We start from the raw sequence: 25,825 nt of genomic DNA, 5'->3' as shown, positions 1-25,825 counted from the left end.
ACATGGATACTTTATAGTGTTTAACATTTAACAACCTTATGAATTTAGGATTTAAGAAAAAATAATGCCCAGAGTAAAATATTTAAAATGAAGTAAAATAAGAGCTAAACCTAACTATTGCCTACTTTCTAAATTATTACTTATTACGAAGGAAAACTTCTTTCAAAATTGTGCACTGAGGTTTATCTGTAATTGCAGGGGGGCAGGGGTTCTCTTTAAAAATAACTCTTTTCATTATTATTTCAAAGTCTTTATTTCTATTTGTCAAAATAAAACCCTAAAGGAAATTCAAGGTGATCTAGAAAGTTTTAAGAGGGACAAAACTGGGAGGTCAGTGGGGCAGTTGGAAAAGAGCACAAATTCTCTCCAGGTGTATAGACGTTAACTCTAAAAATCACAAAGCCTTGATAAGAACTTGGCTCTTTTAAGCATATAGTTAGAAGCTGAATGCTGCATTTTTGCCTGTACATAATTAAAAGGCTGAAAGAAATGAGAAACTGCCTATAGCTTCATTCATTACGAATTACCTGCGCTGATCACATCTCTGCAGATGAGCTAAGCATCAAGCAAGTGGGAACCAGATGTGCACCTCAGAGCTCACACCGCTTCGGGAGGGGTTTTCAAGCATAGAATATGAGTTCAGGGATCTGCCCGCCCTGCACCCCAGTGCCATTGGTGCTATCCGAGGAGCACTGGAACTGGACAGTCACCTTGCCACACTGAACTTCCGTCATGCCTTCCTGTCCGAAGTAGCTGAGTTCATTGCCGTCCAGTATCACGCTGGCTGTGTAGAAGGTGTCTGGCTCAATCTGCACTGGGTACTCGAACCACACAGGGAAGGTGTTGCTGGAGCCGTCTGAAAAGTACTTGCTCAAGTTCTGCCCCAGAACGACGCCCTGCCGCTTGAGTTCGATCTTGGCGCTGTACTCCGCAGAGCCGCAGCTGGAGCCGTAGAGCCCAAAGCCGGCAATGAACACTCTCTTATCAACCGCAAACTGGATGCTGTCACAGCGGCCCCGGTAACGCCACTGGTTGCTCCGATAGGCACAGGACTGGAAACGGTGACAGCGCTGGGGGACGAGGCCCTTGCGGGCTTTACTCACAAACTGCAGCTCGGGTTTTTTGGCTGCAGTGTACCAGAGGAAAATGTCGTTGGTCTCATTGAGAGTCAGAACTCCAGACTGGGCAGCACCATTTGCAAAATCATCCAGGGCCATGGTGGGGATGCGGATCAAGTAGAGTGCCTTTCCCAGGACCTTGCGCTTATTCTCAATGCTCAGAGCCAGATCTTGTCGCTGGCATTCCACTTCGGCCCAGTTGAGTGCTGCCTCAAAAACCACAATTTCTTTGGCATTCAGAGTTTCCCTGCGGAGGATACTTTCTAGAGTTTGGAAGTCGATATCGCAGAATCCCTCAGACTTGAGAGCTAACTCGGCCTGGGCATCGATCACCTCCCAGCAACGCTGGGTCAGGTCTGGCTCCTCAAACAGACAGCTCTGGGAGAGGAGCACACAGGCGTTCTTGGCGCTCAGGCTGGTCTCCAGGAAATTAACGCAGGCTCTGGCGAGGTGAGGGACAATGTACTTTTTGGCAGCGTAAAGAGTGGCCAGCACTGTGTCAGCAGCCAAGTCAATTTCATCACAATAGATATATCTGAAAGAGAGTACCCAGCATATAAATGGAACTTTCACAAAATGAGCGTGTCTAGTAAGAAAAGATGCAACTACTTTCAAGTTAGTTCCAAGAAAATCATCTTATGTGACAGTTATTACCAAAATGATTAGGGATTAAAGAAACATCTGAAGTATGTTCATAAATTATTAATATTTCAACTCAGCAGTAAGTTTGTATAATTAAAGACATTTACTTTGTGTTACCATTCTAGCTTTTATTTTATAACCTGCACTCAATGTCTTCTCAAAAAAGAGAAGATACTAGAACTGTTTGGAAAAAGGAAAAAAAAAAAACCCAAAACCAAAAAAACAAAAAACTGTGTATCAGAGTTAGTATTAGCAAAAAACAAAACAAAACAAAAACAAAAACAAAAACAAAAAGGCAAAATTTCTATTAAATACACCATATTATATTTAATCAAATAATAATCTCTGGAGTGCCTGGGTGGCTCAGTCAGTTAAACATCTGTCTTTGGCTCGGGTCGTGATCCAGGGGTCCGGAGATTGAGCCTGGAGAGCCCCATGTCCTGGCTCCCTGCTGAGAAGGAAGTCTGTCACTCCCTACCCCCCTCATGCTCTCTCTCTCTCATTCAAATAAATAAATAAAATCTTTTAAAAAAGAATAATCTTATGTTTCAAAAGCTCTCTTTCTATATACATAGTTTTATTTTAAAAATTTTCATATATTCAGAAAGAAACAAATGCCTTTAGGGGTACCCAGGTGGTTCAGTGGGTTAAAACCTCTGCCTTCAGCTCAGGTCATGATCCCAGGGTCCTGGGATTGAGGCCTGCATGGGGCTCTGTGCTCAGCAGGGAGCCTGCTCCCCCCCCCCCCACCGCCTACCTGTCTGCCTCCTTGTGATCTCTGTCAAATAAATAAATAGAATCTTAAAAAAAAAAAAAAAGGAACAAATGCCTTTAATACGTTAGCAATGATTTACATCTTAATTCTTTTAACCAAGAATTTTTAACCTGAATTTTTCCTAAACACAAAATAAAACCTGAGATTAAGAAAGATATTTTTCAAGTATTTCTAAATAGACTATCATATATGGATTTCAACAATATCTTCCAGTTGCCTTTACATAGAATCCAACATAGGCTTTGTATCTGGATTTTTTTTTTTGAACTCTAAATTCTTTCTTCTCTCCCCCATACATTTCTTCTACCTTCAGAATTAAAGAATGTATTATTTCTGAATAGATTTAATTAAAAGACAAAAGCAAGAAAGCCCAAATATGTACTATTTTTATGATTCTGTGAAGTATCTCTATGTCAGGAAATAAAACACTCCTTGGTGATTTGGGGAGATGGTGGCAGTCTCCCAAGATGGTATATAAAAGCAAAAATCATCTGCTTCTTTTAGATAGCCACGGATGAGTACAAGAGTTCAGTGAGAACTACATACGGGTGAAAAATACATAGTGATAAAATTTAACTTTTAATTTTTTCCAGTCAAAGCTAAGGTGTTTAGCTACTTGCTGTGAAGTTTTACTTTAGTTACTATATTTTAACTCCGTGAAACACATGTAACAAAAGATTAGCAATGGCTTTTGCAAAGAAAGTTAAAAAAAAGCCCACAGTGATGACAAAAAGAAAAATGTCCACACTCACAAATGAAACCTTCATTTTTGCTCCCAGGAAGCTCTTTCTCTTCTGATAGGCTGAGCCATATACCACTGGCCAAGACACACTCACAAAATACTGGAAGCTCAGTGCTGCTCTGACCCTGGAACTGTCAAGTGAGCGGTCTTCCCTTTCTCTTGATGACTCCCTTTCTAGGAATACCGGCTCCTCAGCCATACAACACAGCTGTCTGGAAAACCTGGCCTCCACCAGCCCTGGCAACAGTGCAGTCTTGATCAACTGTGGCCCGACAGCAAACGGCACCTTACTACATTTCTGATTCTTACCACTGCTGGTGGGCTACATGTAGAATTTTAAAAAGCTGTATTGAGATATATTCTAGGTGATATATTTGTAAGAAAAGATGTGAATCAAATGACTCAGGTGAAATGTAGTGCTGTAATTCTTACTCGTGTTTCCTCACCATGAATCTCTCTGGCTAAAACAACACAACACTCCACTGGACTGCAGTGCAGTCCCAATGCTGAACTAGTGTTAGCGTTCTCCTCTGAGACTGAAATGTCAAGTACGCAAAGCTGACGTGATCGGAAAAGAAAAGAAAAGAAAACAAAAAACAAAAAACAAAGCTAAAACTGGTTTCTGTACATTTATCTCTAAAAGATTAGAAAGGTCACTGAACGTTGGTTGCTTGGAAGTGGTTAGTTTACCTTTTGATACTTCACATGCTCACTTATCTTTAATTTCCCTATTTCCCACTGTGAAAGTTTCAGTCAGAAGCAATTAGATTTCAAAACTACAACATAAATAAAGAATTGAATACTTTTTAAGTTCTACAGCTAACTGCAGTACGTATTTTTCAGTAGGAGCAGACAATAAATATCTTGCAACCTTTTAACCATTTGTGGGGTTATTGTCCAATTATCGTCCAACTTGTTGACACACAGAATGATTTTTTTTAAACAAAGATGTTTTTTCCAGGGAACCTAAATCCCCACAGCAGTAGACAACCGTGAACTCTGTGTATACTTGGTGTGCTAGAAGAAGGATTTAACAAAAATCATAAAACGTTATTTAAACTAATCACTGCAGGTTAATCACAGAGTAGAATATCACTGTCCAGCAGCAGTGCACATCAGAGGCGTAGACTCTATTTAGCTAGTCAACACGTAATGGAGTTTAAAAAAGACCCATGAGACAAAAAACTATTTTTTAAATAAGCATATATCTTACAGCATCACATCTGTGTATTATTAATTAAAGTTTTCCTGTAAAAATACATATAAAACTATAGAAAACTATTCATCTCTCTCAAAAATGTCTCCTCTACCATCAAATGCAAATGCTTTATCCTTGAGAAATGGTATCTGATTTTATATAAGGGTATGCACATATACATATAGGCAAAGATCAGATTATTTTAACACAGTTAGTTTTACATTTACTGAGAGGAAACAGGAACTCCTAAAAAACTGAGAAATCTCTTAACTAGTGGTACTTCAACGAGGTATATAATTGCTCAAATTGTGAAACAAAAATATAATTTATGTCTTTGGAGACTTCAGACACAATGCTGTCAGAGAGAACATGCGCAATCAGATAATCCTACACGAGAAAGTGATTTTTCTTTGACTATGAGTCGTTAAAAATCAAATCACTATCCATGTCACTTGCTCCCAAATCCCATGCCAAGGTGTATTATAGATGCCTGCACAGTTCCACATGCTTTCCCCTGAAAGATGCACAGGAGTTTTCTCCAAAAACATTTACAAGGTAAGCAGCACCCTCTTTCTTCATCGGTCTCCCTTTCTTATATTTAACTGAGAAACCAGCAGAGTACAAACACAGCATAAACAAACTCTTTCTAAACAAATGAACGATGCTTACTTCAGCATAGCGAGAAAAGCAGCAGGTTCGACATCTGGTATACGGATTTCATCTTTGTCCTCAGCAAGTTCTCCGTAAAACATTGCATGGAACACAGAGCTCCCAACAGCTAAAACATACTGTGGAGAAAGGGAAATCTTATTTCATGCACTAAACTGAAAGCATTTTCAGCAAATCAGCCCAGAAAAACAACTCTGAACAATCAGGTTTGGTGGACATGGAGCACCTACACCTGCTCTTTCTTCAAAGCCAAGGTACAGTGTGTATCTTGCTCTGAAAGCAGAAGATAGATGCTCATGCAAGCCAGTCTTTATGCTGCTAATTACCTCAAGGCTTTAAGAGATTAATGTCTAAGTTCCCTCATTACAGAATAAATAAATCAAATAAAAGCTTACCGAACCAATTTCTAGGGGAAGAGTAAACATGACTTTCCTAACCTGTCGCAACAACTTCCCAGGACTGGAAAGTTGAGAGGGCATGTTTTTGTGTGGGATGTAAAGCAGGGTAGAAAGAAACAAAGAAAAAAAAATTAAGCGTGGCCAAGACCCTTTGGAGAGGCTGTGCCTTCTCTGTGATGGCTGAAACACGCACTGCCTGCCATCGGCAAGCTGCCCACCCCAACCAAGTTTCAGGCTTATGGAGAGGGTCCCTCTTTGTAAATCTCAGGACTAAACCAGTAATGCAGCTGTTGCTTACTTTGTGTCCTGGCAACCGCTGAGTCCCACCTGGTGGCCCAACCACAAAATGTACATCTGCCATCAAATCATTATTGAACATCACCGCATTTCTACAAACAGAGGCAATTCATTAATGTACAGCAGCCAGCATTTTTAATACCCCTCCCCAACATACAAAACCCATGAAAGAATCACAAGCTAAGCAACAGTTTAGTAACTTCAGGGTTAAACTACAAATAAAGATTTCAACTAAACAACTGTTTGTGATCATTGCAAACACATGAGAAGTAACTAGAGTTAAAACAAAACAAAAACCCAAAAAGTAATCCAAACTTTTCATTAGACTAAAGACAAATAAGAGGCTTCTATCTTCAAACCTTCCATGGTCCGTGGACACAAGCCTGTCACTTAAATGTTACAGCTTGCAAAAACATTTTTATCTAAGAGGAAAACAGCTGTACTGTTTTGGAAAAGATACAAGGCAGTTTTCCATTACCAATAAAGCTTCTGGGAAAAGAGGAAACACAGATTTATGTTAAAATACATTACAGGTTGTGCAAAAGCAGAAACTTCAACACAGGAAAACTTTTAAAGTAAATATGCTGGCTAGGAACTTACCTTTCTCTAATGGTGGGATAGAGACCCTGCCAGTTTGGGGCTGGAATGAGGTTGTTGTTACTGAGATTCTGCTGGTGGTACTGCTGGACAGTGGTGCTGCTGGAGTTGGCTGGTTTTTTACGAGGGAATATATCAGCAGCCATCTTCTTCTTCTTTTTAGTCTTCAAGGTAATTATTTCATAACAAACTGGGGGCAACTTGCTGTTGCTGCTGCTGCTGCCGCTGCCGCCGCCGCCGCCACCGCCACTATTTGTCTTCTTTGAGCTTTTCTTGGACCTATTCTTTACCGTCTCTGGAAGCATCAAGAAGAAGGTGAGACATTTCATGTTCTTTTCCTTGTCATCTACCATGAGTACAGTATGTCTCTCTTTATAGCTAGATATCCCAAACTGGTGCACACATCAAGGGAAAGAGGCTGGCATGAGCCAAGATGTTAACAGAAACCAACAAGCTGCTATTTTGCTTCTTTTCTCAGCCGGACAAGGTGACCTTTTCACTATGTTGAATAGAAACTGGCTTTAAGTTTTATCCAGTACTGGGTCTGCAAAATACATCTCCATCATGATTCCTATTTCTCTTATTTGCTCATAAAAATAACCCAGTTTCCTAGATCACCTGAAAAATGCTAGACTGAGCGAAGATGACAGGCAGAGAGAGAGCCGTAGCGCTTGTTTTCTGAATTAGGTTAGCAAGATGTGCTGGAGCCCTGCGAGTCTGTTCAGCCGGCTGAAGTTGTGTGGTGAATGGATCGGAGGAGAGTAGGTATTACAGCCCTGCAGATGGAGTCAGACAGCCAGTGCTCGGAGCCAATAGCTGAAGTCACCAATCATGATTGGACCAAGCAAAACAGTGACACCTATTGTAACGTGCATAGCTCTAATGTTAAAGGAACAGCAGTTGCATTCTGTTGTCTCCTGTATTACTGTATATTTAAATAAAATAAACAACCTATGAAATAGATCTGCAAACAGGAAAGGAACAGTTTGTGCTCACAGACTTCTCTTCAGTAGATGTACATTTTTTATTTCCCCAGTTAAACAAGCAGGATCGATTAACAGAGGGTAGGGACTGATATCTACTCTGTATTTCTAGTAAAATCTTTATCCTGGCAGCATTTAGTTTCAAATACTTCAAACAAAATCCTCCTTTCTTCCCTCTAAAAGGGATTATTATAGCAAAACCATACTAAATAACACACTTACTACAGCTTAATGGAAAGGAATATTGTTTTTCTTTTTGCAGTCTCTTTGAATGCAAGTTACAGTCCAGTGCAAAATGAGAGAGATGAGGTCATGTGTTCGTTTTACCTCCCAACATTTTCTAGTTTCTATGATGATCTTTGACAGGAGTCCCAGACCGGAAAATACTTTTAAATTAGACTAAGATTATACCAGTAGGTTTAGCCGCACTGAAACAGACAGATTTTAGACATAAAAAGTAAGATTCAAATTACACAAATCTGCTAATCGGCATTTAAAATTATAATTCACTAAAAATAGGTCAGATGGGCCCTGCTCAGGATCTCAAAATCCAGCCTAAATGTTATGGCTACATTTAACTTGTCATGATTTTAAAGAATATAATCCACAACTTCTAACACAAAACCAGTAATAAGGCTATTCAAAATGATAAATGTTCTGATGCTGCTTAGTTAAAAATGCAAACAGGTTCTCCCTCCTTTGAATCAGAAGAACATATACTACTACGTATATGGTTTTCATGCATGTGAATCCCCCAACAATTTCTAGCCTTTGATGAGCAAGAAAAAACAAAACACCTGCTACGGGTGCCACACATGCGTATTTATTTCTAAAGACGGACTAATGAGGAGACTGAATCTCACCCTTATCTACCTGGATTACTCTCATTTGTTTCGAGTACAGCAGCCATTTGCTCCCCGTCCCCCCAACCCTTCACCTAAGGCAGTCTTCATGTCCACAGTCCTGCTTATAGCCCAGGAGTCGTCAGAATAATGACTGCCTGACCAAGCGAGGGCTCTACGAATGCACTGTGATGGTTATTATAACTAATAATCTGCTGAAGAGAACACACTGAAATCAAACTTTTAATCCCTGGACCCTAAATCGTGACACTGAGCCAAGGAATATCCTCTTTATTGTCTTCATTATCACTCTTAAAACTGCAAAGCCAGGACAGAACTGACTGTGTGAGAGAACCAACGGTCTTTTCCACAAGGTTATTCATCCCCATTTTAGAAGGACCCTGAAGTGCTGCTCATTTATTACAATTATTGTGTGTTCCCAATCACAGGGCTACACATCCTTTCAAATCACACAATGTTACAGAGAGAGATCTAGAGACCAGTTTTTAAAAAGCATGCAGTGAAAGGTATAAAGAAGGAGCACATGTGTTCTATTTGAGCTAATTACCCAGGATATGGATAAAACCAAAAGATTTCTCTCCTGCTCAACTGCTACTGAACTTCCAGACACCAACCTCCTTAGAAAGCCCCCACAGCAGGGAGGTCCTTCTGATCAGGATTAGTCCAAACATACCTGACTTTCAGGTCAGAGAGCGACCAATTAGATTGCAAAGGGAAATGAGCTGCTTTACTACTAATAATTGTCATCTGGACAGACAAAATAGTCAAAGCACAAAAAGCAGATGCAAGAACTTAAGAAGGCGTTGTGGCTTTTATTCATTTCACATGCAGTTCAACACCTTTTTCCAAGAAAACCTTGAACCACTGCTCTTACATCATTAGAACAACAAGTGCACACAATAGCTTAAGAAAATTATATAATATTTTAGAAAATGTTCTTCCTGAAATTCAAGGCGTTGGGTATTTGGGAAATTAAGTTCTGTGGAAAAGCTTGAACATTCTATTTACATGAAGCACTGCTCATTCTGAATCCCCTAGAACAACGCTGCAAAGAGGGCCACTGTCACTCATGAAATGTGGGGGTTGAGGAGTATGGCTCTTTTAAAGGTATGTTCTTAAATACAAGAAGTAATACAATTAAAATTTAAATGACATTTTAATTTTTGTAGCCCATTTGAAAAGCATGAAAATGTTAATAAAAATCAAGACATGGAAAGCTTCTTGAAAGCTTTATTTTCCTACCATGGTTTAAAAGGTAACATCAAGTCCTTGCTACTAGAAGCAGCGGCACCTCCAGACAGTCGTTAGAAATCCAGAAACTCCTCCAGATTCTGGATGAGAAGTGCATTTTTTAAAAAAGATTTTATTTACTTATTTGACAAAGATCATAAGTAGGCAGAGAGGCAGGCAGAGAGAGAGAGAGAGGAAGAAGCAGGCTTCTTGCCAAGCGGAGAGCCCAATGAGGGGCTCGATCCCAGGACCCTGGGATCATGTGAGCTGAAGGCAGAGGTTTTAACCCACTGAGCCACCCCGGTACCCCCAGAAGTGCATTTTAACAAGACCCTCTAGGCAATTTGTATGACATTCAAGTTTGAGAAAGCCTCCTGTCAGATTAAAATAAAGAAGGCTACAAGGTCTCCCAGTGATCCAGTATCAAAAGCTAGAGCCGCATTTTGCATTTAGTTATCAACTGAATGTAGAAATAATTAAAAATGATTAATTTGGTTTGGTCATAAAACTTAACCTTGGTGTCTTATTCTTTTTAAAATTCTTCTGATTAGGCCCTAAGTGTCAAAATTCCAGGATTCAGGTATGTGGAAAGCCAACAGAAAGGCCTTGAAATATTTTTCAAACTCTGGAAAAGCAGCTCATGCTCATGATTATTTTATAGGACAATGACAGAGGTCATTTTAGTGGGAAAAATAAAGGATTAAAGAATACCAAGTGTGAAACAGATGACCACTTAATATTTTGAAATAATCTACTTCAAAATTCTATTTCGAAAACTTAGTATTGTGGAACAGCAAAACTAGCAATCGAGGAATGTGGTTTAGTACTGGCTCAACCACCAAAAATTGATTGTGTGTGTTGAAGGGGAGGGGAGTCTGACAAATCATTTAGCCTTTAAGGGCATCAAGTTCCTCAGCTACAATATGAACAGGTTCTCTAGAACAACTGAGTGTTTCTCAATCTTTACCTTCAATCCTCAGTTAAGAAATGCATTTTGGGGCGCCTGGGTGGCTCAGTGGGTTAAAGCCTCTGTCTTCGGCTCAGGTCATGATCCCAGGGTCCTGGGATAGAGCCCCGCATCAGGCTCTCTGCTTAGCAGGGAGCCAGCTTCCTCCTCTCTCTCTCTCTGCCTGCCTCTCTGTCTACTTGTGATCTCTGTCTGCCAAATTAAAAAAAAAATGCATTTTATATCTGGACTCAGTACTAGCGCACGTGCACGCCACCAGACGTGCCCATAAATGGAAAGATGGTTCACAAAACAGAACTCTTAGCCCGTTATGATAGCACAGATATTTTCTATCCTATTTTTCTCTTTTCTTTTTAATGTTGGTCTTGATTCATTCCACTGATTTCACAAGCACAGTTTAAGTAGTACTAGTTTAGATGATTTCTAATAGCTTTCAAGGTTTAACATGCCAGGGTAACTTTTTTATCAAGAACTTGGGACTAAGGGGAAGAAGGCAATGGTTGCATCAACAAATGGCATACACAACTGGGAGTGTGCATTTATTTTTCTGGGAAGTAGAGCCACAGTTACCATCGGTCTTTCAGGGTAATCCATGACCCAGAACACAATGAAATACTACGAAGATTTATGATTGATTTGAATACACAAAATATTTCTATCACTTTCCTCTCTGCTTACGTATCTATAGGCTATTTCATTAAATACAAATTATGGTTTCTTTCCCTCCCTGAAATTAAACATAGAGTTAAAATTCCATCTATTCAATCTGCAACGCAAAAACATCCCCCATTAGGTTGAAGGGTGGATAAAGGATACCAACCCAAAATGTATTTTTGTATTTCATTCTAATAATTCTTTTCAACTAGCATTATATCATTTTTTCTTATGCCTCCTGAATTTTTTTTTTTAAATTTTATTTATTGTCTGAGAGCGAGCAAGCGAAACAGCACAAGCAGGGGAAGAAGACAGAGGGACAGGTAGAAGCAGACTCCTCTCTGAGCAAGGACGATGGATGAGGAAATCTATCTCAGGACCCTGGGATCATGACCTGAGCTGAAGGAGACGCCTGACTGACTGGGCCTCCCAGGCGTCCCGTCCCAGACTTCCTGAATTTTAAAGCTGTTATGAGACATGGTTAATCTGCCCTAATGAATTAAATTGGTCAAGAAGCCCATTGATCTTTTATGAAAGTACATATGTATCCCTCACTTTCTGAAAGTTCATGTTATGCACTTTGCTTTTATGAAAGACCTACATTAATATCTGTTTTCACTAGCTAAAGGAAACCCAAAGAATTTTTGCTTTCATGAAAAAAAGGAAAAAGCAAAAATAGCATTCAGCATGTTTTGCAGTGAGCCATTAGAGGCAGCACACATCCCGAGAAAAGTGGCACCACCAAGCTCCTTTCCCAGGAACTACACTCAGCTCAAGCTGCCATACCATTACCATAGCATCTATGCTTTACCTTGGTTTACTTTGTGCACCCATTAGGAAGATAGGTCCTAAAGTATCAGAAAAGCCAAAGAGAGGCTGTTTTTCGGGTCTGGGAAAACTCAATATTTTTCCCTAATAAACTAATGGTAATTGCTTCTTTATGCCATTTTGGCTTACAAAAAGTTTCACAGGTACACTGTACTTTGGATAGTAGGGGAAACCTGTACTTAAAATTCAACGTCATGATCTTATAGCGTGCTGGTGACTGGCATACAATAGTGAAGAAGACCAAGAACCAAACTTAAGAGGTTAGCTAGTCACTGTGGGTTTCTGATGATTTCTACAATTGTCAGAAAGTTCAACCACCTTTATCTCTTTTCATTCAATTTCCAATAACAACAAGATTATCAGCTGAATTTGAGCTCACTTAGATCATCTTTTTCCCCACTGGAAGGTCGGCCAGGAATCCCTCTTTATTTAGTAGAATCCTGTATATTCAGCACGGAGACTTGAATGAGGTTCAGAAAAGAAAGGGAATCTAGAAATTACTTAATACAACTCTGCCAACAGATAAAGCAAGTAGGTGTCCAGAAGGGGTTTGTGAATGGTTAAGCAGTGCGGCGATGGCTGGACTAGAACGCAGATTTCCAGATTGGCTGCCTAATTTTGTCTGTTCCACTGACTCTAATTTCCATCCACAGTTAATTACCCCACATTTTTACATAATGCTTTATCTTCATACTTCTGATCTACGTTAGAAGAAAAAAAATATATGCAAAATGTACAGATAAGAAAACCGTGAACATATATACTCTGCACCCTGCAGGAAGAATTCTAGGACACTTTCTGGAAAGACATGGAGAGGAACTGTAACGGAAGGAACGTAAATGCCTAACAGCAATGAGGAAGCTGCTCAAGAACAGAAGGGGCTTGCCAGGTAAAACCAAAGTTGGAAAAACCGGGCACTTGTGATTTATACTAACAAATCCTATGTCAACAACTAACAACGCTGGCAAGTCTTGTTTAACTTGCTCTGATTTTGAAGTTCTTGTCTGGACTTGTGTATGGTTTACCACCAAGTTACCTAAACAGCTACAGAGCGAGGTTAACTGAGGCTTAAACAAGTCAGGGTAGACTGTGGAAATGAGTATCACTTCCAAAAATTACTAACAGACCATCAGAGAGGAGAGTAATTTTAATTTAACCTGGTAATCACAATGGAATAGTGTTTTGTTTTTGTTTACTTTTCAATACTCAGCAGAAGTTATGTTTGTGATTAAGAAAGTAAAAAATGTAAGCAACAAAATGCTGGCAGTTCTTAAGATGGCAAGAGCTGCTATAGGCCAGGTGCTTTCTAAATTTAGAAATAAATATGGAGTCAAGCATTGGCAGCATGGTATAGTGAAAAAGACCAACAGCCAACAAAAAGTGACCTTAAGAGGTTACTTAATATCCATGAGCCTTGTTTTATTCATCTGCCAAATGGGATAATTATACCCATTCAACCCTCTCAGGTTTACTGTGAAGGCAAGATTACATGTTTGTGAAAACATTTTGATAAAAGTTGAAAACACTTTGCAAAGGTAAGCTTTCACTATTAGTAACAATTGTACCCAAAGTGGGAAATATTTGTGAAACAATCTTCCAAAACAACAAAACCCAAAGATTAAACTGGCTCCCTCCCTTTATAATCTTTCAGGCTTTGAAACTACTGACATTTCATCCCATCTGCAGGCTTGCTCTGGCCTTACTCACAGGCCAAGAGGTTGCTGAGGATCTTGCTGGAATTTTGCAGGTGAGATCCAATCATTATGATGTGTGTCGCATACTGTGATCAGGTCCCCACCTGATGCGCAACCCTGCACCTGAAACCCCTACTCTAGGCGTTGTCTGCTTGACTGAAACTGAGAGCAGATGCTCTGCTGTACCCACTTTCTGACAGCCCAAAGCTGCAAGCTGTCCATCTACAGAGCACAGAGTAATGTCTACACTATCAAGTCAACTTGGCCTCTCTCAACAATGACCTAGTTTTAATTGTGGCACCAAGAGTGATAAGCAACACAAGTAACTGGGCCTGGCATACCCCAGTGCTGGCTGGAAGGATGAGGCTCATGGACAGTTTGACTAAGTCATTTCCTCTTCATCACACAGAGTTCCCATTAACGTTAAACTGTACTTTAAACTTGGGAAATATGCCCAAAGGTTGAATTTGACTGTTCTCTGAAAGCAGGAAAAATGATTCTTTAAAAAATTTTGTATGGTATTTAACATGATATTTGATGCTTATAAGCTTTGTCGTATGCACTTGTCATATGCACCTGTATGGGATACTAAACAAAAATTGCTAATTTTTATATACTCTAGATGATCTCCTAGGAAATTTCCTCTTGTGTATAAGTGTTGACTACACAATCTCTTCTTTTTTTCCAATTCTAGTTTTCTAGGATTAAAGAATCTGTGTGTGTGGCAGGAATACTGATTTATTTAACATAGTTTTCTTTACATTTTCGTATTATGATTATAACCAATACCCAACAAAAACTATGTACATACAAATGTGCCATATTTTATTGATTATTACCCTCTCCCCCATTTTAACATCTCTGAAATTGGGTTTACCTTATAATTGATGGCATCTCATGAGTATAAGTACTAGGACCTTTTCTTCCCTTTCTTCTTGGTACATAAATAATAGCATGTCTTACAACTGATGGCTCCTTACGGTCAGTGACATAAGGTCGAAGATATATAATTCAACAGAAAGAAAGGGCTCTCTTCTTTAGATTGGTTAATTACTCCCTTAATCAGGCAAGATGGCAGCTCAGAATTCTGACTCAGCTACATTAGAATAATTGAGCTTTTATCAAATAGTCATTTGATAAAGCATATAATCATAGTTCTCAATTGAGACTGCTACAACAACAACAACCTATGATACGGTAGAAAGTCTAGATGGAAATTCCAAAATGAGAATTTCCATTAGTAAGATTTCCAGTATTAATACAATGCATTTCTAACATTTTCTCATGGCACACAACTATACATGTACATAAACTTGACTAACAGAAGCCTATTAATTCTCTGGGTAATATTCACTAAGGATATTTTATCAGTCAATCAAAGATTAACTTATAACAACACTATATATAGATTAAACCTGGAGCTAAATGACTCCTTAATTATTTTCAAACAAATAGAATCTATATTAAAATGTCAGTTTAAGAGGCAAAAATATTATTACCATAATACAATGATCCCATTACATGTATGACTTTCACCTAGGTACCTAAAAAATAATTTTTCCAAAGAAAACTAAAATCAGGCTTCAGAAAGTCACTTCTAAGAAGGCTAGAAGGGAGACTATACTGATCCAACAAGGGAAATTCCACTGGAAATGCTAGAATGGAGTAATTTTGCTGTTGCCTTCTCCAGGCTGGTTGGTGGCTTCAGTTGACAGAAGAAAACTGTGTGCTAGTCCAAGAGAAACATTTTTTTCACTGATTTTTTTTTTCCTTACTTTAGCAGGTGCTGTTTTTTTCCCCAATATTAGGAATACCCAAAAACATTTCCACAATCAGATCATTAAGATAAAAGCCAAAGCCCTTCTTCATTAAGGGTTAATTAAACTTAACTAAAGAATCCCTTGCTCTATTTGGGCAAGTAATCCTTTTCCAATAAGCACAAGGAATGGGTCAATGGGAAATGTGCTCAAACCACCAGACAGTGTACAAATGGCATAAATGTCACAGATCAATTTCTCCCAACATCCACAATTCTTATTTAAAAAGCTCTATTAGATTAAAGAAAAAAAGTTTACCAAACACAAGTCATCTAAATATATATGTTGTGCCCTTTATCACTACAGAATGCTTAGAAATGAATAGTGCTCTCCTATCAATGCACCAACTACGTCCTAATACATCTTAAGTAATGATATGCATTATCTTAGGTTAAAATTGTTTATCACTGTAAAGTGAACAGGATAGGTTTGGTAAAGGCAAGGCCAGGGGAGGTGGGGGTGGGGGCTTTTATTTCTGATTTTAACAAAATCATGTAGGAAAAAAAATAGTTAACAATTTTACAATTTGGTCATCATAATAAACACATCCACAAGGATCTCTAATAATGAAATGCCTTCTTTCCCTTTTACAATGTACGTGACTAGCATGAAATATAGTTATATTAAGCAAACAGTGCAAGATCTAAAAATAAGAAATCCGCTCCACTGAGAGAAATCGTGCTATGAGAAAATACAAATACATGTGAAGTTATACAAGGCATTTTCACACCCAATCTCTAACCTAACTTTTCTGGAGTAGAGACTATCAAATGAAAATGAAAAAGGCAAATACAGTTCTAAACTAAGTCACAAAAATGTTTCCTAACAAAAAATTCAAGTAGAATTAGAAACCTGTGACAAAAGATTATTATAGCAACCAACTTCTGGCAAAAACTCAAAGTAAAATCTGTTCTAAATCCAAATTTAAAAAATAGGTTTTATGCTACTTTTAATTAGCTTTAAAGTATACAATGCCCCATGACTGTTGTGAAGGACACAATATAAAGGCACGCTGTCCTATAAAGGTTGGCAAAACCTTAACTATATCAACACCAAGCAACATTCAGAGATGGCTTCCATTTGCTGCAGAAAATAATTATTTGGCATTGATAAAGTACTCCCTTGTTGTTTCCATCCCTCATGCTGCTGTCGTCAGAATAAAAGTTGAGACGGTTCTATACTTAGTTTCACGGCATATGCCAGAACTAAGAAAATAAGGTATTTCAAACAAAAATTCAAATTCTAATATATATTCAGCAAGCATTTCTTTTTTTAATTAAGAGCTACTACGTAAGTAGGTCAGTACTTGAACTGCCCAGAGGTATAGAATAAGATAATTTAATTGCTCATAAAATAATACTCAAATGAGTCTCAGAAAGTCAAAAGTATTCATAAAAATGTTTTTAAATTCGGGTTTCCCTAATTTCTGCATCATAAAACAACAGGCAGACAGTATTTATGTGTGTACCTTAACTATAAAGAGCAGATTAAAGATTAATAAATATACAAATCTAAATATAACCTCAATAAGTGGCAATTCAACTGGTTTTTGTTTTGTTTTGTTTTGTTTTTAAATAACAGAACCACCATTTCACCATAGTTGAGAGCTACATGGACCTATTCAAGGTCTACGGTAATGATGATAACTGAAACCAAAGGAAAAGCAGTCTCTGAAAATGGTGATCACAATTTACAGGCGTTAGAGTTCTGCATAAGCATTTTACTAGCTTGCCACAGCAAGGCCATGGATCCACCAGGAATTCAGTAGAGGAGACTTGGTTGATATCAGCATTTAAGGTAAAACTCTCTCATTAAATGTAAAAGACAGGGGTGCCTGGGTGGCTCAGCGGGTTAAAACCTCTGCCTTCGGCTCAGGTCATGATCCCAGCGTCCTGGGATCAGCCCCACATCGCATAGGGCTCTCTGCTCAGTGGGGAGCCTGCTTCCTCATCTCTCTCTCTGCCAGCCTCTCTGCCTGCTTGTGATCTTTGTCTGTCAAATAAATAAATAAAAATCCTTAATTTTTTTTTTAAATGTAAAAGATAGCATCAAAAGGGAAACAAAAAGGAATATTTAGTAGGTGGTGTGTGGCCAAGTTTTAACCAACTACTCTGTGCCACTCTTCCTGAAGAGGTACAATGTGAAACAAGGATGGCTCAGTCTCTCCTGCTCCACCAGCATGATAGGACGGCAGACCAAGAGTCCATCCAGGAAGAAAAGAAATTCTCTTTCAACTTTCTCACGTGGTTTGCAATGCATTTTGAATTGCCATGACCTGGCTGTGAGCTCTTTATCTTGTCCTCTTCATGAGCTCACCTAGCAAACAAGACTATTCCCATACTGCAAATGAGCCTGTTGCCTCTTGCCATCCTCACTGCTCCTTCTTCCTGGCAAATCTACCTACCAGAAGCCTACCCATCCTTCATACTGCTCCCCACAACCCCTCAACAAGGAAGATTTCCTGGTGCTTAGAGACTCTCCATGCAGCACTCGCTCACATTTCCTCCTGCCCTACGTGGTCTAATGAGTCGGAGTTCTCTGAGGGCTCCATCTCCACATCTCCCAATAAGAGCTAACAGCACCACACCCACGCCTGGCTTCCAATCACTGTCTAACAGGGAGGACCGTGACCAACACATCCAAGTCCATCTAGAACCCTACAGTGCATTCATGGAGTGCAACTGATTCTGGGTTTAAAATGGTATGAAACTGAGGTCTATGATGTTTGTAGCTGCCTGAGCTGCAGGTTTATGTGAGGTACAATGGTAAAGAACCTAGACATCTTTTAAATGTGTCCCGAGGCTCTCCTGAACATGTCTAAACACAAATGTGGTTTTGTAATATTGCATTCATCTTGCAGCTAGGTCAACTGACAATGCTAAAGCTCTACTTAAAGCAAGTCCCCACATGTGTCTAAAGCAAGGCTTTGCTTCATCAGAAGTCTAAAACTTACCATACTACAGATAGTCACATATTCAGTTAGAATATGCAAGCAAGACCCAGTTACTAGGACAAAGCTGCCTTTATCAACTAGTCTCAATTCATGGTCTGGCATATTTATTTATAGCACCAGTAGAGAATTTTAGTGATTTAATGAACTGGAAGGGATAATAAATTCTCAGCAATTCACATGAAAAGAAGAAAGCAGTCATATGAATAATCTAAAAAAATAGATAATTACAGAGACTTTTGCTTTGAAATGTGTTTTGTCTGTACTTAACACTGAATGGATAAATTTCCACTACATTAGACACACCCAATCTTCAAACAAAGTAATAAAACAGGCTTGTGTGTACAGGGCGCAGTACATGAACAGCCTGGAAACTCACACCTATGTGGCAAACAAACCACAGTGCCAGGATGGGCAATGTCACAACAGGATTACTGCAGAGCATGAGCACAAGTAGAAAAGTGCACTTTTTACACGTGTGCATTTCCACATCATCCTTTACCAAGAAGAACTAAAATAGTATTTGATTTTTTTCCACCAAAAATAAAAAATTCTCAACTTCTGTCTATATATTCTCTTAGAACACTGGAGTAAGAATAAATGAAGACGGTAATATCAATACCTTCTCCACGGCTGCAAAGTCTCCTGCATGTTAATAAAGGAAACTTTTACCACCAGCAATGATTTTAAAAATCATAAGTAGGGTTGATAATGTTAACAAACTGTTATAAAGCAATGGTTTGAATTGTGCGCTAGCAAAAAAAATAAAAATAATTTGGATTTCCAAGTAACTTAAAATGGCTATAAGATGTATTTTTTTGGAAGGTGGGATAAGGTAAATATGTTGTTCTGTGCCTGTTGTTAAAAGTATGCATGACTTTAAGGATGAAGCATTTTAAGCAGTTTTGAAATGAGCCAGTTAAGAAATATCTGAAGAGGGTAGAAGAAACTGCAGCCCTCTGAAACCTCCTAATAACATCTGGTAGTGGTGATGCATAACCAAAAGCCCTCATGAGAGGAGCCATCTGCTTCAAATCAGAAGAGGGAGAGTTCGCTCCAGAAGCTCGAAAAGAACTGGTCCATAGCCTGGCTCTGCGACTCTTATTACTGCTGATGCTGCTGGTTCCTAAGCTACCTGAAGTGAAGATCACTCCAGCGGGTCCTGAACAGCCAAAGGGAACAGCCTTCAGACTGCACTGAAGGACCAGTCAAATTGCCTTTCTCTCCCCATTCCTCCCTGCCCACACCTGGGGAACTGGAGGATTTAGCAACAGTGGTAAAACAGCTTTGATGAATGGAGATTAGCTACTGTTCCTTCCTTTGCCATAGTCAATGTACTGTTTCGTGGGAGAATCTCTGGGAGATGCAGCAGTAAAAATTGTTGGATTTAATTAAACCTTGACACTATCTTAAATACATAAAGACCATATCTTTTTAATATTCTTTGTGATGAAATGGGAAGTACCCCTAAAGCATCTATAGTGAAACAGAGATAGAATGGTTGCCCTGAGAAAAAAATAACTCATGCAATTGTTTGTGTTAGAGCTGAACGAGCCACTTTCTTCATGGAATACCATTGTACTGGAGAAAATTTGCCAAATATGCTTTAAGATACTTAAATATCTAGCTGACATCTTCTCAAAAATGAATAAAGTGAGAGTGTCACTTCAAACAAAACAAAACAAAACAAAAAAACTACTGCCAATGATAAAATTCAAACATTTAAGGAAATTAAAATTTCAGAAATCTTGATTAATACCACCATGAATTTGAGTTTGATAGCTTCCCAACACTTACTTTAAGACTGTTTCTGATGAGATTAGTGATATTAAATGAATGTAATTTTAAAATACTGTATAATGAAACATAACATTTGAGAGATTTGCATAACTCACTGAACCAATGTTTTCTAATAACAGTGCAATTACATTACAAAATCAGGCACAGGGGGGAAAAAATGGTCCACTTGAAGTACAAGACAGAACAATGGATTTCAGTGTAACAGAAGTACAACAAGTTCACTGATAGTTTCAGACTTCACATGGCAATTAACCTTTAAAAAAACTAACATTCAAATTTTGATAAGGCAGCAAAGAATATTCACAATAATCTGAAAAGGCTATTAAAATATCCTTCCTTTCCCAGCTATCTGTCTGGGAGACGGGATTTCCGTCATATGATTCGACCCGAAACAAACAAACAAACAAACAAACATACATACATACATTTATTTAAAAGATTTTATTTATTTGTCAGAGAGTGAGAGCACGCACAAGCAGGGGTAGCAGTAGTGGGAGAAGCAGGCTCCCCACTGAGCAGAGACCCAGATGGAGAACTTGTTCCCAGGATCCTGGGATCATGACCTGAGCGGAAGGCAGACGCTTAATCGACTAAGACACCCCAAGAGTCCCAAATTTATTTATTTTTAAACACATAATACATAATTTTTTTCTTTGCTTTCATTTCTACTCTAATAAATAACAAGAGAGAAAACCCCTATAAACAAAACTTCCCTGTGTTTCTCAAAATAGGAGTGTAAGAATCCTGAGACCAAAAAGTATGAGAACCACTGACACCCGCCTAGCATCATCAGGATAAAGAGTTTGGATTTTATTGTAAGCATGAATTGTGGTCAGCTCTTAAGTGTTGTTTTGTTTTGTTTTAATTTTATTTACTTATTTGACAGAAAGAGAGAGAGGTCACAAGTAGGCAGAGAGGCAGGCAGAGAGAGAGGGGGAAGTAGGCTCCCTGCTGAGCAGAACCCCATTGGGGGGCTCAATCCCAGGACCCTGAGGGACCCTGAGATCATGACCTGAGCCGAAGGCAGAGGCTCAACCCACTGAGCCACCCAGGTGCCCAGTCCATAAGGGTTTTTAACAAAGGTTCTTTTAACACAACCTTTTGGTTTTATTCTTCTAGAAAACAATAATTTCCAGAGCGTAATTCTCAACGACTCAATCCAAAAAATTTTTTTTTGCACATTAGGTAAGTAGAATAGAGAACACAAGAGAAACAAGACAAAACTGCCACAAAAATTAACAGCAAAGAACTAATATTCTATTTGTTCTATGACCCTGTATGGCACCTTATTAACTTTGCCCCAACCTCACAAAATTCACAGAGCATGAGGTACAAGATTTATCAGTTGCTACCTTCTCAGAAGACTTAAATTAAGAGAAAATTTTAAATAGATTTTGAGTTGATAACTGTCCTTAGAAATTTCACATAAATTTTAGCACTAAGAAAGAAGTAGATGTTTCTCCCTGATAATCTGCTTTCTCTTATACCACATTTCCTTAGAAGAATTAGAAGTAGCAGTCCCATGGTTCATCTTTCCCTCTGATTTCCAAACCATGAGAGACTACAGACTCTGGGGGAACAAACTGAGGGTTTTGGAGATGGGGAGAGTAAGGGGATGGGTTAGCCTGGTGATGGATATTAAGGAGGGCACGTACTGCATGGAGCACTGGGTGTTATGCAAACAATGAATCATGGAACACTACACCAAAACCTAATGATGTACTGTATGGTGACTCACATAGCATAAACAAATAAATACATACATACATACAAAAAGAAAAAGTAGCAGCCTCTGCTGTCCCCCCAAGGTAAGCATGGCTGCCAACGTAAAGAGAATTTGCTGTTCACTTTCTCCCTTCATTTAGAGACATACATTTGGTTAAACCTGGCTCTCTCACACTAATTTAATACATTCCTAAGAACTATGTATACACAGTACATTTGGTTCTATATAATAACCAAAATCTTTGTAACATATTAAGTAGTAGAAAAGAGTTTGCTGGAAATAAAGTTCAGGTTAGGACTTTGCTGAAGTCCAAAGGAAATACTTCATCTACAAGCAGTAATTTCTCATTTAAAAACAGCCTTTACTGGGGCACCTGGCTGCTCACTTGGTGGAACACGCAACTCCTGATGTCAGGGTTGTGAGTCTGAGCCCCTTGTTGGGTATAAGGAGTACTTAAAAATAAAATCTTTAAAAAAGAAAAAAAAAAAAAACTTCTACTGAAGACCTGGTGTTCAAATACTTTCTTAGCTTCACTTATAAAAGGATTTTAGAGGTTGTGTATGTTGGTACAATTGTAATCCTCATAATTACTTTATACCCAATAATTATATGTTATTATACAAAGACAGTAAAATCAAAATACAGGATGTCCCAAACTTGAGCATCTGATTGTCCTATTACTCAAGCCAGACACCATTATATATTGACATCCCTAACCAACACCCACTTCGCAGAATGTATCAATGCCTTGTGATGATTCTGAGTACCTGCCAGAAGCTGTATGCTAGCAAGCGTTCAGGATCAAATTTGGCATTTTGAGGAGTATTTGATGGCACTAATAAGAAAAAATAGATAATAAAGTAACCCAGAATCTCAGGTAAGCATGGGCTGTAGGTCCCACAGAAATACTGTTGAGTAGTATTAACTAGAAAACCCACTAATTCACATAAATAATGCTACATATTGAAAGGTGTGTTGAAACCATGTGGGGGAGGGGTGGGGAGTCTGCTGAAGAATGACCAGAAGGGACCAGAAGTGACTGGACCACACACTTACCTCCACTGCTGACTGCCCACTCTCCAACAAACAGGTGTCAGTTTCTAGTACTTACTTACCCTATCTCCTAATGCCCCAGGAAAGGGAGAGAGAAGAAACCATGGAAAGGGCGGGGATGCTCTGGGATGCAGCCCTGCCAGAATGGGTGTCCGACATGGGGACATGGGGAGAGAGGGGACGTGGGGGTGAGGGGATGGGGCCTGTGGGAAGAGGGGACAGGGCCTGCGGGAAGGGCTATGCAAGAGAAAGCAACAGCTGGCAACAGCTGTTTGGAGCTTGAACTTAACATCTTAAGCAAGAGGTGCTTCTGAGTAGCTTTTCATGATTTTTAATGATGACAATAATATTATTTTGGGAAGAGAAGCCTGCTGTAACACTAATTAAAAATTTTACCATTTTCTAGACTTTCTAGGAATGTAGATCATTCCCCAAAAAGCCCCCCAATAACACATCTAAATGTAGTTTGACTACTATACCTGACTTTTTAACTACATTTTTCATGAACAGAGATATGAAAATAAGTAGGAACTTGGTAATCCCTTGTCTATCCAGACACCTAAAGTGCAATAATGCCTAAAGGCCAAAATTTGTCCCTCACTATAGAGCAGGTATGTTTGCTGGTGTTGGGTAGGCAAGATTACCACTTCCAAAAACACTGCATGAATATAAGAAGAGGTGGCAATTAAAAAAAACAAAACAAAACAAAACAAAACAAAAACTTTACAAAGAAAACAATTGCTACATATGTCCCCAAACCAAGTGTAGAACTATAAAAACAAGGTATATTCTCCAACTGAGCTATCAATTAATAAATAGCCTAATCTAAGGGTTATTTTGTGATTCGGCAGCAGAAAGACAGGTCAATGCTTTCTGTTCCGACTTGGCCAATAACACTGTTTGGGGTTCAAAATAAAATAAACTGTAACAGTGATCTTTGCAAAAGAATGAATCTTCACAATAACAAAACCCAGATATAATGCTAATCTGAGTTTCAAAGGCAAATCAAATTTTTCAGGCAGATGCATTCAGAACAATGGTGCTTCAGAAATTCTACTCCAAATGTGTTCGGTAATCATGTCTAAAACACTTACACCCTCTAACTGAATATGGGGATTGCTCTTGCTCAGATACTACTACAGAAAAATTCAGGAGGTAAAATATAAGGAATTAGACATGGCTAGAGGAAAAGAAAGCACAAACTTAAGAAAAAATTCACAGATTTTGTGTTTAGGTAATAGCCGTTGAGCTTACGCATTTCTAGAATTACATACATTTTGGTTTATCGTCTATTCTTTGGTTGCTTATATGATCTCTAAAAAAATCATATTTTTCTTTATTTGACATCACTTATTTGCACAGCAACTACAATAGGACAAACCATACACATAGCTCTTACTCTACCAAAAGAGAAGGGAAGGGAGTCTGATGTTTCTGCCATACTCTGGATTTGAAGGACACAAGAGGAGACTCTAGAAACACTGTAAGCAAAACTCTTAACAATGACTGCAGCAGACTGCAGTCTGGGAAGCTGAAGGTAAAGGACTGAGATGCCTGGATTTTGTGGATTTAGTACCATGTTCAATTACATAATTGAACATGTACTGTGGCTCTGAGTGGTTTCAAAATCACTTTATAAGTGAAGCCACTGTACCCTTGGTTAAAAGCTGAAATCCAGAGAGCAGGTTCTAGAACCTAACTCACATCATTCAAATGCTAATCAAGGCAGAATGCTAGGCTTTTCTGACAGTTAAGCAACTTGTCCCCACACACTGGCACAATTCAGCACTTTACAGTCTCTGACTTAATCCTCATATCCAGTCTACATATTATTACATCCACTGTAAATCAAACGTTCTAGAACTTCTCCCTTGCTGGTGGGATGTTAAATAATTAATGTTGGACCCACTGATGCCAAGGTTTATACTACTTTATAAGAAATTTATTGAAAAAGAAAAAAAAAGATAAGGCAGACTACATGTATTCATTCAAAAATATTTACTGAACACCTACGTACCAGACACATGAGAAAAATTAATGAACAGACATAAAATATTTGCCCACAAAGAACTTACAGCCTAGCAGGGGTGGGGAAAGAGACAATTCACCATCAATCAATTAACAAGTCAGGTAGTATTTTAGAACGTTAATAGATGCTACAGAAAAAGAAAATAATGCAGAGCTCTGTAAGAGGGATACAGAGCTTAACATGCACTTACAAATGGGACAGACCACACTGACAAAGTGATATTCTAGTGAAGTCTGGAAGGAGGCAAGGAAACTGGCCATGAATACACTTGGGGAGAAAATATTACAGGCAGAGGGAAAACCCAACACAAAGACCTCAAAGTGGGAATGAGTCTATTATATTGCTGGATCAACAAGGAGGTAAAATGACTGGAATGGAGGGAAGGAGAGTAAGAGAAGTGGGAAAAAGGGCAGAGTTAGTGGTAGGCAGATTTGTATTGGGCTTTGTGAACCTTTATGAGAAAATAGACTTTAATCTGAGTAAGGTGGAAAGCCACAGCACAGTTTTAATCTAACCTGACTCCTGTTTTAAAAAGATTATTCTGGTTATTATGCTGATAACATATTAAAAGGAAGCCAAGGAATGAAAAAAGAGGGGCCACTGTAATAATCCAGTCAAGAGGTGCTGGAAACTTGGACAAGGGGGTGAGGAGTAGATAAAGGTGGGAAAGGGGCAGAGATCCTGGATTTATGCGGACAACAGGATTGTGGATACATTTTGAAGATATAGGAGCAGGATCTGCTGACAGCCTTGATGTGAAAAGAAGAGAATAAGGATGATTCCAAGGGTTTTAGT

General features: G+C 38.8%; 1 protein-coding gene across 3 annotated transcripts in view; it reads right to left on the bottom strand.

Moving 5' to 3' along the window:
• Window positions 1-234: 234 nt before the first annotated feature.
• The window catches only part of BTBD3 (BTB domain containing 3), a 32,210-nt gene continuing 6,619 nt past the window's right edge, over window positions 235-25,825 (bottom strand). The window contains exons 2-5 of one of the 3 annotated variants that reach the window (XM_032859191.1): window positions 6,440-6,731; window positions 5,841-5,931; window positions 5,145-5,263; window positions 235-1,653 (exon numbers count right to left, since the gene is read on the bottom strand). In XM_032859191.1, coding sequence (XP_032715082.1) covers window positions 621-1,653; window positions 5,145-5,263; window positions 5,841-5,931; window positions 6,440-6,582 — 1,386 coding nt within the window. In that variant the 5' untranslated portion in view covers window positions 6,583-6,731 and the 3' untranslated portion in view covers window positions 235-620. Of the gene's footprint in view, window positions 1,654-5,144; window positions 5,264-5,840; window positions 5,932-6,439; window positions 7,349-25,825 lie in introns of those variants that run through there. The other 2 variants (XM_032859189.1, XM_032859190.1) reach the window with 2 other exon arrangements.

Source organism: Lontra canadensis, unplaced genomic scaffold (genome assembly GCF_010015895.1).
Source record: "Lontra canadensis isolate GAN:19392208 unplaced genomic scaffold, GSC_riverotter_1.0 scaffold16, whole genome shotgun sequence".
Classification (NCBI taxonomy): Eukaryota; Metazoa; Chordata; class Mammalia; order Carnivora; family Mustelidae; genus Lontra; species Lontra canadensis.
Note: the sequence above shows the minus strand (reverse complement) of the source record. Positions and strands in the feature narration are given on the sequence as shown.